Genomic DNA, 15,264 nt, shown 5'->3' with positions numbered 1-15,264 from the left:
CCCAGAACGAGTCGGATGCAAACGGCCTACTGTCTTCGTCCTTTCCTACGACTCCATCTGACCAGCATTCATATATCGTCCGTCCCATGAAATAAAAAAAGTCCGACAGTAGACGGATGGATCGGTTTCCTACGTCCCATGAAATAACACCACTATTCTCTTCATTTCCTACAAATCAATCTCACCAAGGTCCACAACTACAGCCCCAAGCCGATGAACCAGACACCTTATCTCAGAGTGATTCTTCATTCTTAATTACCCCGGGGTGCATCCATTAGTCCTAGAGAGTATTCACACTCATCATCTTCTATTCCTGTCACTCCTGCACTTGCACCTGCACCTGACCAAGGACCAACCACTACCCAGAACCCCACCAACTTTGAATTTTCTTGGAAGGTTGATGATTTTGTAGCTGCGATGGGGGGCATAGTTACTTTTGCGCATATCGATATCGAGAAATCCTCCTTGATCATCCCTGCAGAAAACAAATTCGCAGCCACATTGATCGTAGTTTCAATCATTCTAAGCGGAATCTTCTGGGTTACTTTCATATCGGGGTGTTTGTTTGTAAGCTACAACAATCCATGGGCAAAATTTTTCCGTCTATCTTCGAGGGTCACGTTATCCTTATCCTTTGCCAACATTTTTTTTTTTTATTTCTACTCGGGTTTCACTGATACGGGTTTCCATTTTTTGTTTTGTTTGCTTATATTGCCATCGCAGTTACTTTCAGAGAAACAAATGCAATGCAGTTACTTTCAGAGAAACAAATGCAACGCAGTTACTTTCAGAGAAACAAATGCAAAGATTGTTGAAGCATTGATTACCAAAATAAGAAGGGTAAGTCGAACATAAATTCTTAAAGAGAAGTTACCCTTCCTCTTTGTTCTGATTGCTGAAACTCAATCATGTCCTTTCTTTCTTTCTTACTTGATTACATCAGAACCAGGAGATGCAGGAAACTACTTCAATTCAGCAGTTGACATGGTTTGACATGCATCCTGATTCAAGTATATCTATCTAAGCACTTCATCTTAATCAATATTTTCATATATGTATCTTCAACCTCTTGTTTATTATCTGCCTGTATGTGTTAATCTTCAATTCAAATTGTTTAATTTCTTGTTTAGGAACTGTGTCATTTTATCTGCTGAATGGAGATTGGACTTTTTTCATCCTCAGTTACAGAAAGACTCGCTTGTTGAGGTTTAGACTCAATCGGAGGAAAGCATCTCTCCATTAATTATATTACATATGTTTTTTGATCAATTTGAGTCTGCTTACTTTTACATGATTAGCTCAGACTCAGACATAATCGATTTGCTTGGTGTCCGAGTTGATTGTATTATCTCTACATCACTACCTCTTGTCCCTTCAGTTCATGCTTTGCCTACACGAGACCTCTTACAGGCTTCATTAAAATTCATTTTTTCGATGGCACCACTTCCTCTCCCTGCCTTGGTGACAGAAGCCCTTAGCTTGTCTGAAGCTATCCATTTTCAACTTCTCTTGGTCTCTCCATTGCTACGTTTGAAGGTGATGCAGAAATTATGGTAAAACTCTTGTTGGGGGATTCTTCTCAGTTCTCACCCTCCTTGTAGCATTAATCTTAGATCATTTCTAGTTGCAGGTGCATTTTGTCGCCTCACCCCGATTCCTTCTCACTTCTCAGTTACTTTTGTTCCAATTAAGGTCTTATAATCAACTTTGATCACTGAATGAATTAGTGCGGGCATTTTCCCAAAAAAATTTACCCCTTTTTATTATGGCAAGAATATCTTAGTTCGACACAATTTGGCAGATAAATGATTCTTGGACAAGAGTTACTCAATAAAATTGTGCTGCTCGTGTTTGGTCGCCCCGAGACTTACTCAAGTAAAGACTTTGGTGGGAAATCTTAACATGAAATGAATAAGCCATGAGAGTATCAATTAATCGACAAACTAATATTCTCAGTAAAATAGTCTTTCCATGGGACACATTATAACGGCACTCGAACATGAGAAAATTAATCATTTACTTGGTTGACCAACTTATTACCTCCGTGAAATTTTTGTGGTAAACAAACGAGGCCTAAGTAACATTTAGCCATCTAAGATCTACCAGCTCAAAGAGCTCCACTTGAAGAGGCGATTCAGCAAAAAGAGAGCCACACAAACTAGCAATGCACCTACTCTTATTAAAATCCCTGATAATGACTCGAAACTTCAAAGGAAGCTTTATTAGAGTAAAAGGAAACCTGCATGGATCCATTGTGATTTTGTGTTAACCTTTACCCAACTTGAGTATGGAGGAGTCCAAAAACAGAAGACTTTTGAATGAAGGTAAAAATTTGCAAAGATTTTGCTCTACCTTATGTTTTCATGTCGTAAGGCTCAGTTTGGAAAGTGTATAAATACAAATATATACAGTGTAAATATATACAAAATACAAGATTTTGCATTCTATATATTTGTATTTTGTATTCCTTTGCAAAGAATATAAATATAAATATCTACAATTCATATTCATACAAAGTAATACAAAATATAAGGTTTTGCATTGTATATATTTGTATTTGTATTCCTTTCAAAATGAGATTAAGGCTTAATTTGGAAAGAGCACAAATACAAATATGTACAATGAAAATACATAAAAAAATACAAGATTTTGCATATGCTCTACATATTTGTATTTGTACTCATTCCATGCTTAGCTTAATAGAAAAATAATTGCCTATAAGGCTCAGTTGGGAAGGAATACATAGAGTACAAAACTATGTTGTTTATATTTGTATTGTACATATTTGCATTTGTTCTCCTTCCAAACTGAGCTAGGACTGTGTTTGGTTGTAGTGTAATTTTATTTGCACTAGCACAAATGCATGAAAGTGCAAATAAAAAAAAATAAAAATTCTCATTTAATTTTGTTTTGGGGTTTATTTTATTCTCCTTTATGTCTTGATTCACTTCATTCTATTGCAATCAAATACAATAAACTAAAATTTGAAACAAAAATATGTCAGAATTTACACTCAAATCATCAGTACAAATTTATTTGCATTGCAACCAAAACACAAGGGTAATTGTTGCATGTCACAGATTGTATCAGACGGTTCTGATCAATTAATCCTATTAATTCGATCTGGTTACTGAAGCACGTTATCCAGTCGCTTGTGATTGTGAAATTGGATATTTTAGCTCACACCCAGCGGTCCACTCTCCATTCCAGTCTTCGGTAGCGTGGAAGCGTGTACGAGGAGCCAACGATGGATAAGAGAAATATCTGCTACTCCTGTTGGCGTAGCCTTGTGCTAAAGCCGTGAACGATGATGTAATGATGTGGGCCACAAAATAGGCCACAATCAATACATCCAAAGGCCGTGATTTAATGTTTTAAGCCAAGCTACGTCATTGGGCGTAGCGGATTTCACCACTACCCAGTTGACAAAGCGAAAACCCGCCAATTGTTTTGAAAACCCTTTTCGGAGAAGAAAATTCGTAGGTAGCGCCCTCAGGCTATAAGTAGCGGCGCTTCCGCCATTCTGAGGAGAATATAAAATCGAAGTTTGGTGTGAAAAACCACAGCTTTAACATGGCGCAAGAGGGCATGGAGAATGGGAAGAAGGTGATGATCGCCATTGATGAAAACGAGTGTAGCCTCTATGCTCTCAGGTGGGCACTCGACAATCTTCAGGATCGTCTCACCACGTCGTCTCTCGTGATCCTCACAGCTCAGCCCATGGCTGATTATGGTTACATCTATGCTGCATCTCTCGGTTCTGCTCGTATGTACCGTCCTCTTTGGTTCATTCACAGTCCTGCAGCGATGCTTTCATTTTTCTTGTCCTTATTTCTGGCTTTTACTTCCTTGAGGGAGGATCTCTGGATTTTAAGTAAATTAACAGTCAATGGTTTATTGGTGTATTTTTTTTCCACATCTGTTTCCATGAAAAATGGTTAGGGAATTCTTTCTGTATAAAATTTTCAAATAATTGTTTGCTGCAACTTAATTGGCATAGTAACAGAGGTTATAGGCTTTGGGGGGGGGGGTGAATGGATTTTGATTCTGTTTTTGCCATAGAATTACAAATCTTGATAAAGTCCTGGGAATGTTAAAACTGGTTTTTCTCATAGTCGAGATATGAAACATGCTTTTCACTAATGGAAAATTTTCTGTGATATAGATCCGCAGCTGATTAAAGCCATTCAGGAACATCAAAAGAAGGTGTCCTTGTCTCTCTTGGACAAAGCTAAAGACATCTGCGCTAACCAAGGGGTATACTCACTTGATTCATTTTGATTTGTTCTTTACACCAGTAAATCTAAGGCGGTAACTTGAGTCTCTTCTGGTGAAATTTCTGGCTCAGTGCAAGCTTTACAGTCAAAAGAATAATTAAAATTAAAAATAGTTGTAAAGATGAGAATACTTGAAAATTGTGGGATTTTGTAGAAAGTTTTAGTGGGTTGTCATAGTCAAATGAAGATGGAAATTTAAAATTATGGCTCCCTTAGGATATTGAGTGATTTTTTATTACTTTAAATATATGAGTGCATTAAAATGATAGGCTTGTTATATTTGTTTAGATTTGTCATAGAATCTTTGAAATATTATAGGTTTTCTTATATTTATCACCTTAAACACCTGACGTTTGTTAGATGGAAACTCCTAAACCATATGAATCAGTTTTAGATTGATTTATCTGGTATTATTAATAACCTTAGTTTCTCTCTCTCTCTCTCTCTCTCTCTCTAAAATATCTCCATTTAAAAAATGGCTGGTGATTTTGCAAATATACGTGTCAGAGTTATTTGTAGAAGCCTGGAACAGATAAAACAAATGTTTACTACTCCATAACTGCAAAGATTAATTGTTGCTCTTTCTTTTATTGATATTAATCTAAGACCTCTCCTTATTACAGTTTGGTAACTACTGATTAGGGAAAAGTCAAAATCTAAGGCTAAAACTATAGTTATATGAAAAAGTTAATCAACAAAATGTAATTTAAGAAAACATAATCTAATGGTACTCCAAAAGAAATTATCATCGTTGTTTCTCCTTATGTATTTCACTAGCTATATATAGATTATGTTTTTCTTCTTGGCATCCAATACCAGCGTGTGGTCAATGTTTTATGGCAATTTGTATATAGATATGCACATATTCGCATGGGTTAAAAGAAGCAAGTAAAGAAGTCAGAGCTCTTATTATTCGGTTCACCAAATAGATACAGATTTTGGATTCCCTACTGGAACTAAATTAGTGCATAAAATTTATATCTACATGATGCACACATGACATGCATGATTAAGGGTATGATTATGATTTATCTTATTACAGGTAACTGCAGAGACAATTACAGAAATTGGAGATCCCAAAGAGGCCATATGTAAAGCAGTTGAAAAGTTCAAGATCAATCTACTTATTTTAGGTTGCCGTAGTCGAGGAGTCCTCCAAAGGTAGTTGCTTTTGTCTTGAATTATTACTCTATTCAACGATGTGGTGGTATTCATGCACACATTCTTTCCAAGTAATGATTACATTTATCAATTTCATTTCATTCTAAATTCTTGGGTTATCTTTGTGTCCCTGAAGTTGTATACCTGTATCATCTCCCTTGTGCTTTCCTCTTCTGTAATATCCATTTGCATGCCACTGAAATGCCTTTTTATAAACATCCATGTTGCATATGGTGAAGGAAAAAGGTTTGCAAACAGAAATCTGTTTCTTTAATTGTTGCATTTTAGTATATGAATAATTTTGTTGCAGCTTTGGTACTTGGTTTGGATTAGCAAGAATTTTAAAAATCATATCATTGTGAAGGGGAGGACATTACAAAAAATATCATTGGCCCCTCTACAAAGTGTTCTTGACAAAATTCTACTTCTATGATTGCATATGGTTTAGTATTTTCTTTTGGAGGATTAGGAAAGCAAGGGTTGATAATTTGGTATACATGATTGGCAGGTGGGCATGGTTCCCAAACCCAATTCCCAAGACTATGCATACTGATATTTGAGCTAATAAACAGAAGCACATGTATGCAACTGTAATATGAATGCTCTGTTTTGTTTCATCAGTTTGTTCACCTTAGTGTTTTATAACTCAAAGAAAATGAGCACAAGGGAAAGGAGCTAAGAAAGAAACACAACATAAAGAAGAGAGAAACTTGATAGAGAAGATGGTTAACACTCCCCTTTAACACCATGTATGGAATTCCAAAACACAATTCCATACAGAAGCACATGTATGGAATTCACCTTTCAAAAAATAAACCTATTTAAGATTCATACAGAATGCAGAAATTTACAGTACACATTAAGAGATTGTAGAAAAACGCGCTGATGTCTTCAACAGAACAACCAGGAAAGTGGAGGAAAGGGAACCAACTTTATAGTTTTTTCAGCATGCCCCTGTTTTTATTTGTTAAGGCCACTTTTCTTAAGAATTCTTGCTCTCAAGCAGATCCTCTAGGGCCATTGCTTGGTTCAGTAATAAATTCTCAGTCTGACAAGTGTGAGAGTGTTGGTTCGAGTTTGTTAGTTTCTGTTTTGTGCAAAAGATGCCAAGGGGTAGGCCCATATCCAGTCTATCCCTCTCAAAAGTCAAAACCCCAGATGGCCCTTACCGTTCAGCGGATCCTCTCAGTTCTGGAAATGCTGAATTTGACAATAAGGAACATGCAAGAGGAACTATAGCTTGAAGTTCAGAAATTCGTAGATAAAAAAAGGTGTAAAAATATTTGAGCTTATAGTTTTTTTACACTAAACAGTTTTCAAAATTATGTCTCATATTTGAGTTATTTTATCTCTGTTATCTGTTATACAGAGAGACCAAATGATTCATGGATATGACACCTAATTTGCTTGTCATGAAAACGAGATTATATTAGCTGAACTTGATAGCTGCTTTAGTGGTTGTGGGACCAATCATTTTTCTCCACGCCAGCCATAAAGGACATGTGACCCACAACCACTCAATCTCTCACTTGCATTTATGGTTGACATGGAACAAAATGATTGGTCCCACAACCAGTAGAACAGTTATCAAATTCAGCTAATCCATATTCTCTACAAAGGCCAATGTTGGCGGCAACTGAAGTATTATACTTGTTTCCATGTGACATTTTGAGAACAGAAAATGTGCTTATTATACCTTCATCAAAGAAAAAGAAAACCTGTTCAAGAGGGAGATTATATGAGATGCCAATGCCCCAAAATTTGAATTGTTCTCCCCATTTGATAATTTCGTTACTAAATCCATAGCAAATTTGTTGAAACAGGGCTTTCCTAGGGAGCGTGAGCAACTATTGTGTTCATCATGCCAAGTGTCCTGTTCTTGTAGTGAAGAAACAAGAATGAAAGAGTTGAATCACATTGTAAACTTGAAATAATTTGGTACAAAATGTATAGTTCTCTGTTTATATGTTATTTTTTATGGTTTCACATTGTTAAGCTGTGTGGATAAAGAGACTGAAACTATGATTGTACAACAATGAGTGAAGCACAGTCTAATTTGGTTGTAAAACTTTGAACAGTCCCATAGACCCATTGACCTGTTCAAACAAATCAGCTAGCCAGATCATTGACAAAGTCATGCCTTCCTTTTTGCAGGCAAGCAGTTAGAATAATGAAATAGCAGACAGAACTTGCTACTAGCAAAAAGCATATTAACACATTGACAGCATGGCATCCAACCACACACCGGGAACATCATGTGTTTTCATTGGGAGATGTTCCTGATGAGATCGGATTCAGTCTTCACATAATGGTGTTCACACCTTACTCACATCCACTCGCAGTCTTGCATTGGCATGAAGAAAAACATGCAAGTATAAAGATATTCCCAATACAGGATTACACTATTACAAGATTACAAGTGGCTGTGAGGACGGTGTGAGATATGTTTTGTGAGGACTGCATCCGAGTTTGTTTCCTAAGCTATGTTTGTTTGGGGTGTAAAAGCAAATTTACACTGAATGTAAAATGGGAACCGGTTTGATGAGAGTGTAAAATGGGAACCAGTTGTTGGCCCCATTTACACTGGTTGTGTTTGGGGGGATCAAGGTAAATTATATGTTTCACTTTTGCAGGTGTTTGGATAACACCCGATCAAGGTAAAACTCCACCCATAATAACAATTTCAGGACTGCCACTTCTTTGGATGCCTAATTAATATTTAAAATTTTAAAATTTAATTGTTTATATATATAAAGTGCAGACTGAAATGCCAGTGATGGTATTTGGTGTTCACACGCCATGCTTCCAGGCCCAATTGAAATGCTCGAAACTCAGCTTCCAGCACCAACAACCTCAATCTGGGTCTTCTCTATTGAGTGAGGTATGGTTTGGGACTGCCAATGGGCCTCAAATACACCTTGCTCTGGCCCCATCCACCCTAGAATCCCCTGTAATGATGTATGTTCCTTTCTCTATTGAGTAAATTACAGTACAAGGGGTCTAAGGGGTTGGTAAGCCTTTTGTTTTCTATGATTCAAGGCCTCACTGGCATTCACTGTGCATGGGCCTTCTTCAAAAAAGTGCATGCAGCCGAGCATGAGAAAGAAGCTGCTGACCTGCTATATCTTTTGGAGCATATTGTATTAGAAATTTGAAAACTAGCTGTTCTGTTAATGAATGTGGGTTCATATCTGCAAGCAATATGGAACCTAGCCTGGACCCAATGGAATCATTCTTTTCATTGTTCTTTCACTTCCCCCAATATATGGCTTTAGATGAATCTAACTAGTTTGATTGAAACTTGAAACCAAGAAATGTTGGGTTCTCATATCAACCTCTGCTAGTACTTGTAGCATAATCTTTGACCATATGCACTGTGTCTTATTAAAACAAATCAACTCAGCTAGCATAACATAACAGCATTAACTGATATTATTCATAGAATGCAAGATAACCAAACATATGAGAGGAATAATGGGGATGCAGTAAAAGGTGGACAGACAGAAGGATGGAAGTCCGGAAACTGAAAGAACAAAAAGTAAAATAAAACGTTGTTGTTGCTTTAGGGCTCATCTTCGCCATTTGGAGGTTCAAAAGATGTCTACCAGGGAGATCAACAAGCACAAGTAGATATAGTACAAAAGAAGGTGGATCCAGACGGAGATCAAAGTTTGAGAGTTCCCCAAATTTATTATTTAAGGTTAGTTTTGACCCTGGCCCAGATCTTTTCTATTTAAATTCATTAACACCAGTTTCAGAGCTGGAAGCTTCTTGTGTAAAACACACTTGTGAAACTGTGGCCATTTCAACCAACCAAGAATCATCAAAGTCTTCATTGGTCAAAGTAGATGAATCATGCAGAAGAGAATCAATAAAAGCAGAATCTGACAGTTTGAGTTGTTCTTCTGCTGAAGTAGGTTTTTTTTGTACATGCGCGTGTAGAACCAATTGACAGTGGCAATTGTTCATCTGCCAATGAAAGTGCCCACCCTGAACCCCTCTTCTCTGATAATGAATCATTTCACTCCTTATGTGACTCACATTCGTCAAATGTGAGGCTTTCCAATGCTTCAGATGGTAGTCTGAGTGATCCATGTTGGTTCTCTGCAAAGCTTCTCAAATAGATCTTCACCCAGTCATGATTTAAGAGAACCTACTCTGCCCCATTCAGTGAAGTTACAATCTCCTACAATAACTACAGGTCCAGAACCACCTACACATTCAAATTTACACTCTTCTCCAAATTCTTCAAATTATATAAAACAAAGCACATTAATATCCCCTCATTCTTTGAATTGTCGACAAGATGTGCCTCTCCCTCCCCCTCCTCCTCCACCGCCACCACCACCTCTTCCAAATACACATTTTTCTCATTTTAATTTTCGTCCTTCTCAATCATCTGGTACAAGAAGAGCCAGACCTACATTGTCGAGTTCTTGTACAAAGCCAAATGCATCATCACCTCAGAATTCAAATTCATCTTCAGGATCAAACCAAAGCCCATCTAACAACAAACCCTCTTCTCCTAGTCCTGCACCAAATCAAGACTGATGAAGCTAAAAGCAAGAGCCCATCACCCAGCAAACATGTTCTTGAACCTAAGAGATTGCAGAACTTCACCATACTTTCAAAGGCTTTGAATGCAACTGTTGAGCAAGTATGTGAAGCACTTATTTGAGGTAGTGTACCTAGAACTAAAAAACAACTAAAATAAATTATGAGTATAATAATTGTTTCTAGGTTGTTTGTTTTAACCCAAGTAAAATTCTTTTGGCTTCTTTTTTATGTTTTTGGTATTACACAGTGCACATTAATGGAGATTCAAGGGAAGGGACAAACCAGGGCAGGGTACATATGAATTCAACTGACCATATACCACAGAGAGCCTACAGTTACTTTTCCTATTTCAGTGCCATTTTGCAAGAGCTATATGGACGGGGTTGCAGATAGGCATCAACACTAATGATGTGAGTCAAAAACTCATCCATGAAGTAGTTGATGAATGACAAGAATACAAATTGAAAGGTTGGTCCAAACATGAGGAGGATGTCATGATGCAGTATTGCAATAAGGCTGTTTTGGGATTCTTGGAACAAAGTGATTCATGAACACAAACATCCAAATCCTAAAGAGACCTTGCAATTGGTAGAAAGATACACCATTCAGGACTTACCTATGGAAAGAGTACAGCAGAAACAAATCCTTATACTGATAATTGCTCAAACAAAAGAAGTTGTGTTGTGGTGGTCTAACTACCAAGTCTATTCATAACAGGCTAAGGCATCCTTCTAAATCCAAACAACTTTGTTAAGATTGTGTATACCATCTGGGCCCATAGGATCTTTTCCCTAGCAATGAACATCATTGCGTCCTTCTCATTTTCCACTAGGTACCCAAATATCGCACTTATGACTTGAATATCAAACCCCACTGAGTGTAAGCCCATAACTTCTCGATACAATATATTAACCATATCTTGCTTAGTTTGAATTGTGAGGGTAGTTGTCATGTCTTTGATGGAATGATTCAACCTATCAATTGCCTCGATGAAATGTTCATGTGGTTTCTTCTTCGTACTGTGTGATTTCTTCTAGGTACCTGATGAGGAAGCAATAGGTCGAGGGATGGTACTATGGGATTGTGTCCCATAATCATCGCTAATAATAGTGTTTCCTAGAGGTGTTGATGCATCATCATCAACATCTTCACCGACACCCTCACCATAGTCATCATCCCCTAGGTCCATGTCATCATGTAGCTCAGGACTTGTTGCTGCATAATCCCTAGAAGGTTGATCATTACCTAGTACCATTTGCATTTCATCATACATCTTCATGATTTGTCTTTTCATAGTATATGCAAGTGAGTTTGCATACATTGAACAAACAAGGTTTTTATTATGCTAATACAATTGCTAGAGATCACAACATTTTTTAAGTTATATCGGTTTACTTGTAGGTATTCCTCTCAAACTTGCTGATCTGCTTGTATCTGGTTTCTTACATCATTCCATCCAAACCCAGAAGTACCAAGCAGTTTCTTTGCCTCTATATAAATTGGCTTCAACATGTTTATCATATTCTTTATGTTTGGGGTTTTCATGCCAACACCATGTTGTCTCATCATCTCTTTACAAATGTGTATGCAGATGTCTTAAACCTGATGTAACCGTTTTCGGCCACGTACCAATGTTTTGTGATGTAAAATTTTTTGGCTAAGTACCTCGTTATTTGACCCGGTGGTGGCGTGCCTTAGTGATGAGCTACTTGGTGGTGAACTGCCTACTGGCGAACTGCTCGGTGGCGAACTGCCTGGTGGCGAGCTGCCCGGTGGCGAACTGTCTAGTGGCGAACTGCCTGGTGGCGAGCTCCTTGGTGGTGAACTGCCCGATGGCGAGCTGCTCGGTGGCGAACTGCCTGGTGGCGAACTGCCCGATGGCGAGCTACTCGATGGTGAACTACCTGGTGGCAAACTGCCCGGTGGCGAGTTGCTCGGTGGTGAACTGCTCGGTGGCAAACTGCCCGATGGCGAGCTGCTCGGTGGTGAACTGCCCGGTGGCAAACTGCTTGGTGGTGAACTGCCTGGTGGCAAACTTCCCAGTGGCGAGCTGCTCGGTGGCGAACCGCCCGGTGGCGAGCTGCTCGGTGGCGAATTGCCTGGTGGCGAGTTGCCTGGTGGCGAACTGCTTGGTGGCGAATTGCCTGGTGGTGAACTGCTTGGTGGCGAATTGCCTGGTGGTGAACTGCTTGGTGGCGAATTGCCTGGTGGTGAACTGCCTGGTAGCGAATTGCTTACTAGGCGGCAGGTGACTTAGAGAATGCTGGAGCTCCTTGGTGCGGTGCAATCCGATTGCCCTCAGCATGAGGTGGTCTTCTTTCCTTTGTAGGCAGCGAGAGCTGAGGGACCTGCGAGAATTTCATCTTTTCCTCCTCTTTGTAGGTGGCGGGAGCTGAGGGACCTGCGACAACTCCATATTTTCCTCATCTTTGTAGGTGGCGGGAGCTGAGGGACCTCCGAGAATTCCATATTTTTCTCCTCTTCGTAGGCGGCAGGAGCTGAAGGACCTGCGAGAACTAAATCATAGGTCCCGGGGGTATTTTCCCGGTGGGGGGCTCTCCGATGCTTAAGTTAGCACTCTTATTGTAGAGAGCTTTGAAGATAATATGAGAGAGCTAAAGAGTAGGGTTATTTCCCTTTTTTCATCCCCTCCCCTTTGGGGGGTGAGGTCTTTATATACCGGAGTTCTTGCGGATTAGGTGGGTGAAAAGCCTCCAAACGGTAAGACTCGTCGCATCCTGTCAGAACCGGAGTACGGTGGTGAACTCCTCGAGGTCGTCAGGCTGGCGCTTGTGTCAAGCAGCTAGGTCGGCGCTTGTGTCAAGCAGCTAGGTCGGCGCCTGGGCCGGGTTGTTAGGGGGGCGCCTGCGTCAATCGGCGGGTCAGTGTCTAGGCCAGGTCATCAGGTCGGCGCCTGTGTCAGTCGGCGGGTTAGTGTCTAGACCAGGCCGTCAAGTTGGCGCTTGTGTCAGTCAGCAGGTCAGTGTCTAGGCCAGGTTTGTCGATGGGCGGCTTGGCCGGATCATGCGCTAGGCTGGTTCAGATCGGCCAGGTCGCACAGGCCGCACGTAGCTCGCGTAGGCTGTGCGCAGTTTGCGCATGCCGTGCACAGTTCGCGTAGGTCACGCAGGCGCGCGGCGCCAGGCTGGCCAAACTAGTGCCCTGGCGGGTCACCAACTTCGTAAGTTTGTTGGCTGGGTGTTTTCCTAGTTGTCACGAGGTGCCACGTGTCACAATTTCACTGGAGGGCCAAATCTGCCCTCATCAAAACCCTTTGACAATCTTGTTGCCTAAGACAACCTGCTCTACCAATAACTCTATCAATGACCGATCCATTGAATCATTCCATCTAATCTGCCTACTACTCTCAAACTTAGATGTAGCTGGACGTGACACAGATAGGGACTTCCCCTTTTCCCGGTCTCTTGGGTGACCACTAGCCGACCCTTGTGAATCTTTTCATGACACCATTCCTAGTAACCAATCTCATGTTAGAAATTGGGTAGCCCACCTAGTGAATAAGTATAACTAATCTAGATAGGAAATCTTTCCTTCTAAGAGCCAAATCAAAACAATTTGCTACTATTTAAAGGAAAACAACAATGCAATGCAAGCTCTTAGTAAAGAATATGAGCGATTACTGATTTAAGAACATCTAAATTTTGGTTTGAATGTGGGCCAAAATTTTTCTTCTTATTATGGAATCTTGTGCCCACTAGGTCTTTGTATTCTACATCTGCATAACTACTTCTAAATTGGTTTTAGACATCCAATGGCCTTCTCCTTATTGTTGACCAGAGTTCCATCATAAATGAAATGCTACTTTTTTTTTTATCTCAATTCTCTCTTTGTTTCTTTACTTCTCTACGAAGTTAAAGTGCACTTTTTTTCCTTCAATTTTTTTTTTCATGTTGATTTGATTAATCATTTATCCATCTATGCCCACAATATAGAGTTTCAAATTAACTTCCAATTATGATTAAAACCGACAAGGGATATAAAGAAACTTTTTATCTCTTTTAAAGTGTTCTGTTGGCACCTGGAGTGAAAATCAGGTCATTTTGGAAAATTTCCCTCAAGCATTTAATTTCCTGTACAAAGGGTTTTAAGATTTACATTAGCTGCAGTTTGCTAATTCAATAAAACTTTGACCTCCCTTTAAGATGATTTTCTGAATTTACATATAATTATTTTACCATACAATAGTAACCCTTAAACCAAAGCTCCAGAACCTAACGTTGTGACCAGTAGGCATGGAATTCCTCCTTTCTAGCCTCTGTTACAAAAATGGGCCCAGGGTCTCAAAAATTGATCCCTTCAATTCTGCCGTGAAATCCATTCTCACCCTGATTCAAAGGCTTCAAGTGTACGCCGTTGTGGCTCCATCCTCCCCTCCCCTCCCCTCCCCACCCGTCTCTCACAATAAAACCAATCCCAAGTTAACCTTAAAATTCTAAATATAAAATAAAAACTTGAATATTTAATAATTTAAAGAGTAAAGACTAAATAGAAAAAAAAATAAAGAGTGGAAACTTCTAGTAATGTATAAATAGTCCCAATTAGACTTGACAATCGGGTCAGTGGGTTGACCCATTATCCAACCCAACTCAACCCAGTTTTTTCCGTTTTGGGTTGGGTCAGGTCATTCTCACATTCAGGTAGCTAAATATGAGACCCTAACCCTGTTTTTTCGGGTTGGGTTGGGTCAACTTTTTGTCAGGTAACTCAATCGGTCCAATCTTCTTTGTTTGATCATGGATTGAAAATTATGTTGAATTTACTTAAGACTCCATTTGATATTAGACTTGTCCGTGCCATGGATGGATCCACTATGTTTTGCATTGTGATTGTTGTGCGACACTAGATGTAGATGTAGGGATGCAAATGGATTGGATCGGATTCGAATAAGGGTATATCCAAATTCGATCCGATACTATTAATTGTAGATCCGATCAGATTTAATAAATATGGATCTGGATTCAAATGCAATGAGAAAGTTGGATTTTTGGATCTGATCCAATCTGATTTGATTTTTTTAATCAATAAATTATTAAAAGAAAATTAGAATATATTAATTTAAATAAAGAAAAACAAAAACTACAAGTATCTTTTCAATTATTTTCATCATATATATATGCTTTTTATAAAAAATAATATAACAAATTTACAAAAATGTAATATAAATAAATAAATAACATATATATGTGTTGTGTGTCTGTGTTATATTTAAATAAATAAATAATATATATGTTGGAACGGATCTCAGATC

General features: G+C 39.0%; 1 protein-coding gene across 1 annotated transcript; it reads left to right on the top strand.

Annotated features, from left to right (window-relative positions):
* The first annotated feature begins 1,130 nt into the window (after positions 1-1,130).
* On the top strand, positions 1,131-7,506 carry LOC148863656 (universal stress protein A-like protein). Its single transcript, XM_088977987.1, has 4 exons — positions 1,131-3,766; positions 4,166-4,257; positions 5,320-5,438; positions 7,262-7,506. Exons 1-4 carry the CDS (start codon positions 3,574-3,576, stop codon positions 7,338-7,340), a joined length of 483 nt encoding a protein of 160 aa, XP_088834113.1. The 5' UTR covers positions 1,131-3,573; the 3' UTR covers positions 7,341-7,506.
* The last annotated feature ends 7,758 nt before the right edge of the window (positions 7,507-15,264 follow it).

This window comes from Nelumbo lutea, chromosome 3, assembly GCF_056320005.1.
Source record: "Nelumbo lutea isolate HS-2025 chromosome 3, American lotus-T2T, whole genome shotgun sequence".
NCBI classification, from domain to species: Eukaryota; Viridiplantae; Streptophyta; class Magnoliopsida; order Proteales; family Nelumbonaceae; genus Nelumbo; species Nelumbo lutea.
This window is presented reverse-complemented; position numbering and strand designations above follow the sequence as displayed.

Bases quoted from the DNA above. Each gene is read 5' to 3' on its own strand.
- LOC148863656 (XM_088977987.1), top strand. From the start codon at position 3,574: ATGGCGCAAGAGGGCATGGAGAATGGGAAGAAGGTGATGATCGCCATT. The intron at 3,767-4,165 runs GTATGTACCGTC...TCTGTGATATAG, and splicing joins TGCATCTCTCGGTTCTGCTC to ATCCGCAGCTGATTAAAGCC. The intron at 5,439-7,261 runs GTAGTTGCTTTT...TTGTTGAAACAG, and splicing joins AGTCGAGGAGTCCTCCAAAG to GGCTTTCCTAGGGAGCGTGA.